The sequence below is a fragment of the Podarcis muralis genome, chromosome Z (genome assembly GCF_964188315.1).
Source record: "Podarcis muralis chromosome Z, rPodMur119.hap1.1, whole genome shotgun sequence".
Lineage (NCBI taxonomy): Eukaryota > Metazoa > Chordata > Lepidosauria > Squamata > Lacertidae > Podarcis > Podarcis muralis.
Genome location: NC_135673.1, coordinates 30,333,044 through 30,349,204, shown reverse-complemented (window position 1 = coordinate 30,349,204; position 16,161 = coordinate 30,333,044). Strand labels below are relative to the sequence as shown.

The 16,161-nt window shown below is 41.1% G+C and overlaps 1 protein-coding gene across 1 annotated transcript in view; it reads left to right on the top strand.

The window, feature by feature from the left end:
• CHM (CHM Rab escort protein) overlaps positions 1-16,161 on the top strand; it is a 67,438-nt gene that overhangs the window by 42,657 nt on the left and 8,620 nt on the right. Inside the window, exons 10-12 of the mRNA XM_028714708.2 lie at positions 5,978-6,082; positions 10,284-10,347; positions 11,791-11,887. Of these exons, the coding sequence (XP_028570541.2) occupies positions 5,978-6,082; positions 10,284-10,347; positions 11,791-11,887 (266 nt within the window). The remainder of the gene's footprint in view (positions 1-5,977; positions 6,083-10,283; positions 10,348-11,790; positions 11,888-16,161) is intronic.

The window sequence follows — 16,161 nt, the reverse complement described above, 5'->3', positions numbered from 1 at the left end:
CTATGATTCTGTGTAGATTTAGTTACCCATGCAGCCATACAATTAAGATTTCTACAAATGTGATCCACATGCCAGTGACTGGAGTGATTTTGCTAGTTGTTTCCACCTCCAACTCAAGAGAAGGACAGTGAAGTGGGTTTAGACGGCCACCAGTTTAGATGGCTTTTAAAGAGGATTAGACAAATGCTTGGGAAATAAGGTTGTCAATTGTTATTAAAGTATTTAGATTTTAAAAATTTGTTAAATTTCTATCCCAACCTTCCTCTCAAGGGTGCCCCTAATAGCTTTTTTTTTTACCTCCACTGTTGGAAACAGCACATCCTCCAGTTGGTGAGGATCACAAGTGGGGAGAGTGCTGTTGGACCCTAGTTTTGCTTGCAGGCTTCCCATTGGGTCATCTTGTCAGCTGCTTTGAGAACAGGATGCTGGACTAGATGGGTCTTTGGCCTGATCCAGTAAGCTGTTCTTACGCTCTTTTGTCCTATTGAAGATGGGGGAAAGGAAGATTGCTTACTCTTTGCGTCATATATGATGTCGGGTGCAGGGCAGCAAATGTGGGTTTGTAGTCACCACTGATTAGTGGTTCCAGCGACCTCCTTTAAGTGTGCTGTGCTAGGCAAGGCCTTTGCAAGGGCCAGTGATCAGCCGATAGTTAGTACTTGCAAAGCCCTTGCCTAACAGCGTGCTTTAGAAGTCCGTTGCTGCGCTTGCAAGCTGACGTTTTTCCTCTCTATTTGCAGGTGTGGTTTGAATACAAATGGGCTTGAAAGGGGTACTTTGAAGCTGTGCTGTCAATGCCAACTGGCACTGATAATATGCCTTCAAAGAAGTTCAGTCTCAATTGGCACTGAACGTTAACCCCTCTGAAGTTGTCCCCTGTCATAATGACATCAGGCGATTGGCAGGTGGATGGCTCCACCCACCTGTCACAGTTGGCCTATGAGGGTTGGGGCAAGATAAGTATCTGGCCAGCTCCCCACATGGAAGCGGGGAGACTGAAAAGAAGAGGAGGATGCCACATCAGCCTCAAAGATAAATCCACCCATGTTAATGGCACGTCTTGTGCAGCAGCATATTTTCACAGTGGCCAGCCTCATGCCTGTGGGAAACCTGCAAGCAGGAGCCAAGCACAAAAGGACTCTCTCCTTCTGTGGTTTCTAGCAACTGGTATTCAAAAACATTGCTACCTTCAACTGAGGAGGCAGAGCATAGCCATCATGGCTAGTAGCCATTGATCGCCTTCTCCTCCATGAATTGGTCTAATTATCTTTTAAAGCCATCAAAGTTGTCTATCCCACTGCCTCCCGTGGGAGCGAGTTCCATAGTTCATCTATGCACTGCATGGAAAAAAACACCTTTCTTTTATCTGTCTATAATCTCCCAGCATTCAGCTTCATTGGACATCTCTGAGTTCTGGTTTTATGTGTGTGAGACATAAACTTTTCACTATTCACTTTCTCCATGATCCTGGCCCATCACCATCAGTTCAAACCCCACAAGTGCATGCAAAATGAACATGCGCCACATTACACTTGTTTTCACTGAATTGCATTTGCCATTTTACTGCCCATTCACTCGGTTTAGAGTGGTTACTAGCCATGAATACTCTGCTTCCCATTTGAGGCCTATTCACATTCTGAAAGGGGAGGAAAACTTTTTTCCTAGTGTCTGAAAACTTCCTTTTGTGCTAATATAGAGCTAACTGTGTTTAGGCTGCTTTATAGATTGATTTTGTGTGTATATATATTTCTGACCCAGAGGTTCGTTCTTAGGTTTGGGCAGAGCAGATTTGGGTAAGATTAGTCCTTCAATGAAGGGGAAAGGTGGCTTATAGCAAAGGAAATGTAAAAAATGTTTGTCTGGTTATCTTCAGTGTAACGCTTATTATTTTGAAGCGTAACTTCCATTTTTTTAGAGGATGTCATGTGACAGATTACAGGAACGCTCAGAAAGAATGCTCTTGTCACAAAGATTTAACTCTGTGCAAGGCATGTCCTGCAGTTTCTCTGCCATTAAATCACTGAAGCTGACATAACATGGAAGCAATGGAATGGCACTTCCTGAGATTAAGTAAAGTAATCATAACCTTTTTATATGAACTGCATCATATTGCTTTCATGCAAAATGACAAAAGGTAGAAGGCATCTTGAGGACTAGCGTTAATGGAATATCAGAATCCCACAAGTATTGTTTCTTTCCTAATTTTCCTGCCATGGGTTGAAAATTTTGGGGGCGTACCAAAGCACACACATGGAGCTCTTTTCAAACTGCGTCATCTCATTCTCAGCAATGATTTTGAGCACTGCATGCTCAAAGGCACACAAGAGCTTTTCCGAGCATGTGTGAGAGAGAGACAGACAGACTGAAGCTCCATGTACATTCCACCCCCACCCCTAATATTTGAGCTCCATGGGTGTTTCACTGTGAGCATGGAACATCCCACATGTCTGGTCTGCCCCATTAATTTTAATGGCAGGAGTGAATTGCAAATACAAAAGGAAATTGGAACATTTTCTTCCATTGAAGTGAATGTGGAAGCCCTTGCAGACACAAAGAGCCCTAGGAGCGTTAGAGTCCCATGGCCCTAGGAAATGGCTGTGCAAGGCACATAGCAGATCAGGATTTACAGCAGGTGTGAGGAATCTTTTGTCCTCCAGATGTTGCTGGACTACCACTCCCATCAGCCCCAGCAAGTATAGCCAATGGCTAGGGATTGTGGGAGTTGGAGTTGAGCAACATCTGGAGGGCCAGAGGTTCCACACACAAAATTTATAAGTTTAGCAGTCGCTGTCTTGTCTCTTAATTATCTTTTCAAGCCACAGAGCCCTGGATTATTATAGATTATGTTTATGTGCCCCAGTAAGGGGCACGACAGTAAGGGGGCGACAGAGGATGAGATGGTTGGATAGTGTTTTTGAGGTTACCAGCATGAGTTTGACCAAACTGCGGGAGGTAGTGGAGGACAGAGGTGCCTGGCGTGCTCTGGTCCATGGGGTCACGAAGAGTCGGACACGACTAAACGACTAAACAACAACAAAGTGAGGATGTGTAGCTTTATATCTTAAACAAGATGCTGAGGAGGGAAATAGGAGAAAAAAGTTTTTTTCATATACAGCATTCTAGTTAAAATAAGGGGGATGGGTTTGTTTCGTTTTGCTAATGCCACTGGATACCCATCAAATTTGTTGCCTGCTTTGCTTGTGAATGAGAATCTCCTCATGACTTTTGCCTTTAGGGGGACGAAAATTGAATTTCCACTCCCTATAAGCTTCCTTTCCTTTTTAATTTTGTTTCCCAGTTCTTTTATGCTGCGTAGATCTTGCTTATGTGGCTCCATTTGATAAGATTTAAGGTATTTTAATTTACGTCTGTATATTTTGAGCAGGCCTTACATTAAAAATAATTGCCCGCATTTTACTTCTAGCACAGTTTTAAGTGCGTTTTCCAATGAAACAATCCCGGCCTCCAACTGAAGAGATGTGACAAATGTAAATTTATATTTCCATAGTAAAAAAAAGATATAGCAAACACTGTAATTTACATATCTTTCCTGAAATATTGCATAGTGGCTTTGTCAGTGCTGGTAAGTCCATTTCAAGGATGTCGCCCTTAGTCCATTAGTTTGGATAATGAGCCCTATAAAGTACATTTATAACTGGTGGCACTTGGCAAGGAGATGGATTCTAATTTTCATCCTTTTATCTAGACACATTGAAGAAGGTCAATGGAGGGTTCTGTATGATTCATTGTCCTAACACATATCAGATGACAAAGACCTGATAATGTCATTGCATAAGTGTTTTCCTTATTTGAACGTGGCACTAGAAAGAATTCTTCTGCTGATCATCCCTTTTGAGGTAGAAACCAGTATTAAAAGATGTGTGCATACACTCTCCCTTCCTACTTTTTGGATAAAACCGTACTGTATGTCCGACTTGTTAAGCATCACTGAATGAAGGAGAAAAGGGAAAAAAGTGGGGAAATAAAGAACTAGTGACTTGCTTTTTTGCTTATTTTGAATGCTGCAACATGACATTTAATCAACCTCCACTCTTCCCACTGGAATATTCAGAGAGAGGGGAGAAATTGTTTCATAAACAATAGAATAGCTTATAATTAAATATGAACTGTGCCAGCTTGACCAGACTGTTTGTTAGCAGCATTTAAATGAGCAACTCTAAAGTGATCTTTTTTAAAAAGTTAAAATTAAATCAGGATAACGTTGCAGGCTGAATAGATGATCCTATATGTCTGCCCAATTCGGTTTAAGTTATTTCTTGGTTTTCTGTATTTATATGCCATCCTTCAACGCCACAGTCCCCCAGGCCGCTTTTCCAATGAGATAGTCTTTTTCTGCAGTTTTACAAATGAACAAATAAAGCTGCCCAATTTAAAATGGCAGGTTGCTCTAAAACTCAGAACTTTAAAAAACTTTTAAAGGCCTCAGTGAACAATGAGGTCTCCACGTGGCATCTGAAGGATCACAGGACAGTGCCAGGTGAGCGACTCTGGGGATGGGATTCAAGACCAAGAAGGTCTCGTGTTCCCCTACCTCATATTTATTTATTTAGATTATTTCAATTATTTATTTAGAAAGATTTATAAAACACTTGATCACAAAGCTCTCATAGCTGCAGTGGTGAGTAGTACCCATCTGGATTTGTAGAGCAGGAGGCCAACAGTAGGTGGAGCCAGAGCCAACGACAGGCACAGCCAACTCATTCTCGTTTTGTCCCCATCCTCCTTGCTGCTGAGTTCTACAGCAGAGATGGAGGAGGAGGAGGAGGAGGAGAAGGAGGAAGCTGCCAGTCAATGTTTTCTCCTGGACAGGTTGTAATTAAGATGGCAAGCAGGTGAAGGCTGCTTGAGGGGAGACTGAGGCTGGTGGGGCAGTGTCCCATTTACCCCCAGTGGAGCTGCCTGCATTGCTAAACAGTGTACACGGTAGAGGTGTTCAAAGAAGAACCTCTTCCAAAATGATGGGGTACGTCATTGTGAAACGATGTATCAATAATAATAATAATCTTTATTGCGGTCCAACAACCCATAACATGGATTCAGAATAAAATACAGACAGCCCCCCAGGGAAGGGAGACCGAAGCGTTATTTGCTTAGTCATGGGTATGTTGATCTTTGATTCGTATGACTACTGAAAGAAACTTTGCCACGGCCACAATGTATCAAATGTTCTAATACATTAATTATTTCACTTCAGTAGGTTATGTTTATAGCATAGTGATTGGGCAAATTCAGGGAGAAATAGTTAAGCCCATTGAATGGGACTTGCATTTGTTTTATTTATTATTTTATAATAAATAAAACATAAGCTATTGCCTGCCTTTCTTTTCTAAAATCAAATCAAAGTAGGTAACAAAATAATAATAATAATAATAATAATAATAATAATAATAATAATAATACATAAATCAGTAAAAACAGCCCAATTACTAAAATCAGTTTCTTGCAATAAAACCATTTTGCCTGAAAATCAGAAAAGTCAACTTTAACCTATGCTGAAAGTCCGACATGGAAAGGTTGAATGAGTTAAATATGTATAGTCTGGAGAAGAGATAATTAAGAGGTGATACGAGAGCCATTTTCAAATATTTAAAGGGGTGCTGCACAGATGATTTCGACAAAACATTTGGACAAATTCCCAGATGGTGCAAACAGTTCAGCTGTGGAACAGATTGCCTTAGGTGATGGACTCTCATTCATTAGAATTATTTAAGCAGGAGCTGGATGGCCACCTATCTGGGATATTCTAGCAGCTCGTCTCCTTCGTCACTAGCAGACTGGATTTGGTGTCCTTTGGAGTCCCTTCCAACTCTTGTATTTCTTAAAGATTTTCAAAATAAAAAGTGCTTAGTAACTTGCCTGAAGCATAAAATGAAGGCCTCCTCAATTTGCTTTTCATAAATATGCCTGTCAAAAAGAAATGATTTCCTCTCTATCTGTCCATCTTTCTCTTTAACAGGTGCAAAGCAGTCATTGATCATTTTGGTCAAAGAATAAGTGCCAGCTATTTTGTTGTGGAGGATAGTTACTTTTCAGAGGAAACCTGTGCAACTGTGTCCTACAGGTATGTATCAAGACAGAAGAGAAGCCTAATAGGTATTTCATGCCCATTTCTGCCAGCCTTAAAGATTACAATCACCCATTCCAGGTCTTCAGTTGTCACATAGTGCTATGTCAACTACTATAAAATGAATGCAAGCTATGTATAGATGTCCTACATATGTCTTCATTTTCTCTTCCACTCCCTAACTCGCTACTCTTGTGCATACATGTACTGGAGACACCCTCCTTCTTAAGAAATTATGTGTAACATGCCCCAAGAGTCACTGCATTCATTCAGGCATAACATCAAACCACGGTGTTAAATTAGACTAGCTCTCATGACCCACCCTCTTACTCCTCCAGCAGAAGGTTCCACTTAAACTGCTCTTTAGCATATTATCTGAACCCTAAACTGGTTAATCTTAGCTATGGTTAGCTGAAATAAGCCAGCTTCATAAACTGTGGTTTGAAGTTGTATCGTTTCCACAATCCATTTTAATATTAACTGCAGTTTGGGGTACAGGTGACATAGCTAACTGTGGTTAATATAAAATGGAAGTGAAAGCTGCAGAATTCCTCCGTACAGTTGTTCTGTGGGTGATTAATGCAAGCCTAATTCAGTACATTATCAGAACACAAAACAATGGTTTATCAAGATCTCCAAACCAAAGGACTATGTGCCAAAATTGGCTTGAAAGCAGGGCTTATAGCATCTCCCAAGGAAATAGATATATGTAAACTGGTGAAGTGGTGGGTTGGGAAAGGCAGATACTTATATCCGTACCTGTCTTCTTTCCTTGGTGAGGCTATTAGCAGCTGCAGCTTTTACCTAAGTGTTTGATTTCAGACAGGGAAACTCAGAGAGGGAAAGGATTGCACCTCCCTGAGCATTTGTCTTTAAGCTTTGACAAAAAAACGTGGGAAGATCTGATCTTATGTGTTACATGTAGCTTGGCCCTCCAACTAAGGGAAAAAACTCTTCTGTATTATATTGCAATTCGCCCTGGCATTTGTGTCCTTGTTCAGGTTCTGGACCAGTTACCCAGGAGAGTAGCTCAGATGCCTCTTGAAGGCACAAAGAATTGAACTTTCCTGCATTTTACACCTATTCCCTCACCCGCTCCCTGACTCTGCTTCATTTATGCCATTAACCTTTGCTGAGGCAATTAGTAGCCAGCTAATGGCTATTTAAGAATGTTAAAAAGCTGCCATAGTGCTCTTGAGGGTCAAGCCAATGGCCTGTTTGATCCAGTCTCCTCTCTCTCTCAATGGCTAATACTGGATGCTTCAGAAGGTATTTAACCAAAACAAGGTAATTAAAGGAGTGATACTTCCCCCCACTTTCCTTCTATGTCAGCTCACTGTCTCTATTTATAAGGAAAGTTTCAATCATTGCTTGAACTTTAGGTCAGCTTCAAACATTACTTTGAAGAGCTGAAAGAGAAACTTGGAGTAGCAAGCAAACATTGGAGTGATAAGGACCTAGGAAGAGCCTTACTCTCTCAGTAATAGCTGATCAGATGCTTCTGGGAAGCCCACCAGTGGGTTGTGAGGGCAATAGCCCTCACCTGTTGTCTCCCAGGAATTGGTATTCATAGGCATGCTGCCTCTGCATCTGGAGGCACCATGCCTTGTACTAGTTGCTGAGAGGCAAGAATGAGGACGAGCATCTGGTTGGCCACTATGGAGATGCTGGACTAGGTGGCCCTTTGGTCTGGTGCACCAGGACTCTTTTTGAACGCATTGTGATGTCCAAATAAAAAAAGAGCCCCTTGCTTTCTGAAAACTTAGTCTTTTTTTTTTAAAGCCAATTAAATTTATTGAACCTTGTAGCCATTAAGTTCTTACGGATAAACTCCTGGAGGAAGTCATGCTGGCTGTTTACTATCTCCAGGCAAAATGCCTCTGAATACCAGTTACTGAGGAAAAAAATAGCAGTAGAGGCCTGTTTCACTTAACTCCTGCTTGTGGGCTTCCACAAAGCATTTGGCTGGCTACTGTGGGAAACAGGATTTCTTACAAATGTGGTACATACACTTCATTCTTCATCCTCGTTGTAGCTGAAGATATCCAATAATGTGATAGCCACTATTGATCTGTGCAGAAGTCTCCATTTCCAGTCTGTCATAAGGCTGTTTATTACTCCTCCTTTGCACACTCCTCCTTTACATGTACTTCTTCAGCCAATTTCAAGTTCATCACATTACATGATTCCCCCCCCCCCCCGGGCAGTGGTTTCAGTCTCTTCAGTAAAGAAAACATATGGAACTAGATCAAAATTATGGCTTGAAGTCCAAGAATCTTAATTACAGAGGTATACCTTCCCCTTGCCTATGCAGCCCATTATTTTATCAAATAAGGAAGCTTGGTCCGATGTGTCTTTTGAGAAACACCATGTTGATTGCCAAATAATCACATTTCCGTCCCGCCCCCCTTCAGTTATGTTGTGCTGCTTGTTCTTCACTAACATATTGGCAAGATGCTATCCATATACAATGGTACCTCGGGTCACAGACGCTTCAGGTTACAGATGCTTCAGGTTACAGACGCTTCAGGTTACAGTCTCCGCTAATCCAGAAATAGTACCTCAAGTTAAGAACTTTGCTTCAGGATGAGAACAGAAATTGTGCAGCGGCGGCGCAGCGGCACCTGGAGGTCCCATTTGCTAAACTGGTGCTTCAGGTTAAGAACAGACCTCAAGAACGAATTAAGTTCTTTACCCGAGGTACCACTGTACACTTCATTGATGGCAGAGCTGAGCTGAAAGCAGCTGCATAGTGAGCCCCAGGAACCATAATCATGATCCAGTGAATACTGCTGTTGACCAAGCAAATCTAGAGCCTGATTTGGGAGTCTTTCTAGTCATTCCTGGTGAGAGGAAAATGAAGGCTAGCATAGGTAGGCAGAGTCACAAGCCCAGGAACTATTCAGGAGAAGGTCTGTAGCTCAGTGGTAGAGTATTTGCTTTGCATGCAGAAGGTCCCAGGCTCAATCTCCAGCATCTCCAGGTAGGTTTGGGAATGTCCCCTATGTGAAACCCTGAAGAACTGTTATCAATCAGTGTAAACCCCCTGGAGAACCATTGGCTGTTCAGATGTTGCTGAAATGCGACTCACATCAGCTGCAGCAAGTGTAACCAATGACCAGGGGTGGTGAGAGTTGTTCAGCAACATTTGGAAGGTGAAATGTTCCTCGCACCTGGTATAGACAAATACTGAACGTTCTACAATGGCCTGACTCTATAAGGCAGCTTCCTATGTTCTATGTATATCTCAATATAGAACAAAACATGCAACCCTGGTGACTCTCCATGTGGATCAACAGCACTCAGATCCATGACTTCTATCTGCAGCAGCTTCTAATAGTAGCAGACTACTCCAGCAAATTCTTGCGCCCTCCACACACTCTGTTTTGTTCAGTTGGTGGTGGCAGAAGTGCCCTTGGCCTTAGGTTCTCCTACTTTCGTCATTTGGCAGTGGTTCCACATTTATAAATTTCTTATTCTTTTCATATTTGTAGTGGCAAAGATCCAAATAGCTATTTTAGGTGAACATAAGGGATGAAGAACCTGCTGCTCTCTTGGTGTTGTTGCATGCCAAGACTCATTATCCTTGACCATTGGCCATGTTGGTAGGGGCGGATGGGAGATGGAATGAAGTGACACCTGGATGGCTACAGGTTCCCTTCCTCTGGCCTAGAGAAATTTTTAAAATACATCAGAACCCTACACCTTACTGCAAGCTGCTGTTGAATGTCATTTCAAAGGTAGTTTGCCATGTGGCGTGTTGTGGGAGAAACATAAGCCCAAAGCCTCTAGGTGTATTCCCACTAGCTGCAAGGTTCTTTGGCTCTCAGTCATTGGCTGTATTGGTTGATGTGTTTGCATATTTCTACACTCTAAAACAATTTGCTATTAGAGTGATTCTGTGATGGGTGAAGTAAACATTATGTTCCATACGGAGTACTGAGTATATTCATTATAACTTGATAAATATTAAGAGTCAGATCTGGCAGCCTTCATATATGCATGCACTTGAGTCATTGTTAATTTCTTAGCTAAGCTGGCCATATGCAAATGTGTCATTAGCAATGTGCAAGCTGGTGGAATGTTAGTTTCTCATGGTGGTAATACTTATTTTTGGAGAGAGAGAAACCCTGAATCCATATGGCTGCTTTCCTCTTATGTTTTGGTGATAGACCATAATTGCTTTATTCACTTACAGGCAGATCTCCAGAGCGGTTCTCATTACTGATCGGTCGATTTTGAAGGCAAGCTCAGATCAGCAGGTTAGCACATCCATTAAGCATTGGTAACTTTCTGCCTTATAAACAGCTGCTTGCTTGTGACTGTATTTTCAATCACAATTTCCATTCATTGTAAAGCCATTTAAGTGCCTTTGTCACCATGCAATGCCAGGAAACAGCAAATGCCAGGAAACAGGAGAGTTTTTAAGTTTGAATGCTCAAAACTTGGAAATGGACAAACAAGATCATAGATGCTTGATCAATGAAGTTAATTCTTAAGTATAAGCAAAGGTTAGGTGTTGGATCCAGGTTAAGTTAATCACACTTTAGTCCCATTGAAATCAAAGAAACAAGTTGGACACAACAACTTAACCTGGATCTAACCTGCCTAACAGATAGATGGAGCTGATAAACATCAAGTTAGAGATCTGGTCCCACTTCTCTGCACATAATCTATATATCTCATTTATATTTGGATCTCTATTTTATTGCAATTATAATTCCAGCTTTCTTCCAACATGGTAGTCTTCAAGCATGTACATTTGGGATCCCAAGCAGTCTCCCATCCAAACACATACCAGGTCCAGACAAACAACAGGTTGCTTGAAACCATGGCCTTCCTTCAAGGGAATTGATATACTTGAATGTGATCCCATTGTAGTTTTACAACAGCCCTATTGGTAGATTAAACCGAGGCTATGATTGACCTAAATTTGCCAGTGAACTTCATGGCTAAGTGAGGATTTGGACAAATGTCCTCCACATTCAAGGTCAATGTTCTACACCCCACTGCATCTCTGTATAACTTCCAAATCTAAAACTATAAACTGTAGGTTGTAACAGGAACAAGTATACAGATCAGCCTTACAGATCAGCTTTGCAAATCAGATAAAACCAGAGATCCTTTAAAATAATCCTATTACATAAGTATGCATATAAAGTTGCCTGGTTTAAATTTGGAAAATCTCTGCAGCCAATGTAGATGAAGCTACTTGACTAGGAGGGCGGGATACAAATAAAAATTATTATTATTATTATTATTATTATTATTATTATTATTATTAATTTATTTCTAGTCTCACTTTGAATGGGACAATCAATTGTAGAGCAAGGGATATGTTCCACCTCCACAAATACATCCCATGTGAACAAATACAGCGCCTCCAATCACATTTCCATAGTGGCCATTTCCTTAGTAGACATTGTTTATTGCTGAAATCTAAATGCTGCACTTTTCATAAGCAAAGCATACCATTGAGAAGAGCACAGTGGTTGTGGCTTTCAATAAAATAGGCATAAATTAGGCAGCAGGGGCAAACATCCCTCAGTCTCTTTTTGAATAGCGCTTTGGCAGACTTGGGTTTATAATATGCTAAATATGCTGGTGCAAAGGCAAAAGGGCCTTGCATTGTAGCCTGCAAAGAACTACTAGATGGATTCTTTTGGAAGACTTTTTAAAGAGATTCTGTTTTCTTTGCTTTCCAGATTTCCATTTTGACTGTCCCACCTATGGAGCCAGGTCAGCCTGCTGTCTGCCTCATAGAACTATGTTCTTCAACCATGACATGCATGAAAAATACATGTGAGTACATGTTCTGACTTTGTTCTTTTTTATTGTGGCAAGAAAGGAAGTGCCAACTCTCAGTAGGAATGGCAAACACCCTATAAATTTCAGGAATGTAGCCAATACATGCTTGATAGCAGCATGCATATTTGTCCTGACTTACACTGGTGTGAAAGGGACTTGCAAGTAGTAGTAGTAGTAGTAGATACAGCAGTAGATACACTCCAGGAACATGTCACCAACAGCTGCTCTCTGGCATAGATTCCTCTGTGTGTGTTCTTAGGGATGAGCAAATCTGTCAATTTCAGATTCTGTTTCTTTTTTTCTAATTTTAAATTCAGTTTTCCACATTTGTTTGCAAATTCTTTTTTTATATTAAAAAAAGTTCTGAAAATCTATATATATAATTGCAAGCTGTTTTTCCTAATATGGTGCATTTTTGTATGCTGTTTTCACTTATATACCCTTTTTTGGATCCTTTTTTAGTATATTTATCTTTGTGCCCGTTACTTGGGGTGTTAGGGGAGAAGTAGTACCTCTGGTGGGGGATGCACCATGCTCCTTCTGGGGTGGTTTGTCCACCTTTGGTCCCCACCCTGCACTCAGCTCTCACTTGCGGCTCCTGCAAACTGTCAGAATGTGACAGCGGCCACACATCAGGAACAGCTTTGACCTACCAGCTAGACCAGGTGAGGGTAGCTGATGGGTCTCAAACCCTCGGTCAGTTAGAGACTTCCCCTGCATGCAAAGACATGCTCTGGTGGATTGAGCAGTCAAGACCGATTGTGGGTTCAGTGGTCAAGAAGGCAGTTTCTGCACATGCTATGGAGAGGCAGATAGGGCTTGTCAACCCGGGAAGGAAGCCCATCTAGCAGAAGGAAAACTCATATCCTAAACTTTGTTGGAGCCTTCTCTTTTGGGAGTAGAAAAGGCTCAGGAGTAAACCCTACACAAATCTGGAGTGGAGTCCCTAAGACGCTTGGATGGCGCCTTGTATGCCTCCTTTTGGCAACTCCTTCAGCCAAGCTGCTGCCAAACATACTGCTCTGCTTTCCTTTGGTACATGTCATCTGGGCATCTCAGGACATCCACACACACTGCCCAGGCTAGCACTCCAGGGAGGTCAGCTAATGCAGCAGTTTGAATTCACCTCTGGAGGCACACTCAGTTGTCTCTTGAGACAAACAGATGCCAACAAGAACAACTTAGAGAATTGCATTGCAAAATTTGGAGAAATTTGATAGAAGATTCAATATAAAATTATCCCATATCCCCAGTATTTCTGCAATCTTCTGTTTGCATCAATCTCCCGAGCCCTTTATCTGCCAGGCCAAAACCCAATATGTAGCCAATTCTGTTACCTATTTAAATGGTTGCAGCTACAAAATGTAGCAGCAGTAAATGAGATTAATATATATGTATTTGCATAAGAATAGCTTAAAGGAAATGGGACCTTGTTAATACAGCAATAAAGTTTTTTTGATGATTTCTGTGTTTTAACAGTATATAATATATTGTATAGAAAAGTAATGACATTCCTGAAAAGGGCTTTGTGGCATTTCCTCTAAGAGATCTCCTTATTAGAAAGGTTTTTCAAATAAACTGCATTGAAATGCGGATGTTAAAGGTTGGAACAAATACTTGCCCAGGCAATTTAATTTCCTATCCATTTGCCTTTTCTTGACAACAGAACGTTTACTATTAAAGTTCTACTCTGAACATAATAAACTAAGAGGGTCTAAAACATAACTGTTTCCAGTTGCTTGGGGAATTTTTAAAAAAAAATAGAACTTCTGTATTATCGCTGGTATATTGACCTTGTGTGGGGTTCATTTTACAGGTAGAACTATCCTGCTTGCACAATGGGATGGGGGGTGGAAGTTGCAATAACTAGTGAGAGAGGAGAGACCTTTCTCATACCCAGTTGCTTACAGTGTGTGTAGAGGGGAGACAGGGCAAGTATCACTTAAGGACCTTTCCAGGTAGTGTGTCATCAGCTGCTGTCTCAAAATGCCACAAGCTCACACCAAACCTGCTCATTTTGTGTCCCAAAAAATTGAACATACATTTAGTTAAAGAGCTCAGTGCCAGCATAGGTGAGACACCCACTTCCTTGACTTTCCAAGATTAATAAATTGCAAACAATGAAAACTAAGGAAGTTCTGCACTAGTTTGAGAAGTAGCTGTTCTTATGATCTGCCTATAGACTTTGTGTGTTTTCCCCACTACCACCTTTTGTTATTAAAAATCACTTTAATAAGCTTTTATTAAAAAGTCTATAATTATGTATTTACACTTCAGGTCAATTGGACTGCTAATGCTCATTCATTAAAATGACAGGTGGTTAGCTAATTTTTATATATATATAAAAAACTCTATTATAGCACACCACAGGAAGCCCATATCTGCAAGGCATTAGCACTTAGCTTTTCTTCTCTAGTCAATGAGTTTACAACTGTATTGCCAAATGGAGGGTAAACACCCATCGCATTCCTCTGCCCTGCTTGCCCCATCTGGTTATGGCTGTTCTCAAACATTTTTAAAGTGTTCCTTTAGCTTCAATGGGTGCAGTTCCCCCTCCCCCCAAGTTAGCATATATGCTTTTTTCTATTTTGCAAACTGTTTGCTATTGTCATTGTGCTGTCATGAATATAGCTTTCAGCTTGGACATTGAGTTCCATGTTCAAATCCCTACCTGGCTATTATTTATTAATATATTTACCACGTAGTTTTCTAAGCAGTTTATAAGTATATAATTACACAAGCATATGAAAATACAAACATCTATAATTAAGATGTTTGTGAGTTGGCCAGATCTGTATGAATCTAATTGTGTCTGGATTTTGGACAAAGCATAAAGAATATTTCCCTTTTCCTTTTATTTTTTTGGATGTTTGATGTTAATGGTTATTAACATGGATGATCTCTTCCACTCATTTATGCAAGATAAGCATGCAGATACACCTGACCTTGGGTCACATGGTGCAGAAGACAGGCATGTAACTGATGTTGCCCGCTGAGTGGAACCAAACTCCCTTCTTCGTGCCCTAAGTACTGAGAGCACTTTCCAACACTAGTCATATTCAGAGTTGACCCATTGAAATCAATGGGCCAGTGTAGTGTAGTGGTTAAGAGCAGTAGACTCGTAATCTGGCTGAACCGGGTTCGATTCCCCGCTCTTCCACATGCAGCTGCTGGGTGACCTTGAGCTAGTCGCACTTCTCTGAAGTCTCTCAGCCCCACTCACCTCACAGAGTGTTTGTTGTGGGGGAGGAAGGGAAAGGAGAATGTTAGCCGCTTTGAGACTCCTTCAGGTAGTGATAAAGCGGGATATCAAATCCAAACTCCTCCTCCTCCTCCTCTTCCCCACAGTATGACTGATGTAGGATTTCCCTTAGGCCAGTTGTTCCCAACTGGTGGTCCATGGACCCCAGGGTGTCCACGTAACCCATCCAGGGATGCTTTAGCACCATTCACATAACAAAAAGTACAGTAGAGATATCAAAAAGGGGGGCCCATGGCTTGGCTTTTGAAAATCAGGGGGTCCACAATACATAGCTAATTGGAAACCACTTCCTTAGGCTATACAGACAGGGTGCCCTCCCCAGCCCTAAATGAATTACTCAAAGACCAGCAGTGGCACACTGTATAACTAATTTAGTTAAACCCAATTACATCAGAGACACACTGCCAAGGCGGTGGGGTGGGGGGCATGGTGATGGCTCATAGCAGTAACATCACATGTGATCAGATAATTATATAGTAAATTAAAGTGAACTTCAATTATCGTGGTTTTAATAGAAAAAAAAAGATTTTATGGCAAACGTTCTACAAAATAGCAAACGCTTCAGTTTTCTCTGCATTTGCTTATTTATTTATTTTTAAAATTATATCACTCCTTTTTATTATTTAAGAATTCTGAAGGCATATGGGAAGAATAGGTTAAACAATAATAAAAGTTAAGCATTAAAATGTAGATTCCAAAAAGTCAAATGATAAAACAAGCAAAGCAAATAATCAAGATAAAACTCAAATTTAGAGTGTGGACAGGTGTGGTGTTTTTTTTTTAACCTAAAAAATGATTAGAATGCTCTGGGGGAGCATCCACAGAGGTGCAGCAACCAGCCACAGTGGCTGTAGTTCTACCTCCAGTTGTCACAGTATGACTCTGAATGCCACTTGCTGGAAGAAATTGCAGGTGGGGAGTGTGTGTTATTCTCAGGTTCCGCTTGCAGTTTTCTTTTAGACATCTGGCTGGCCACTTTGAGAACAGAGTGCTGGATCAGATAGGC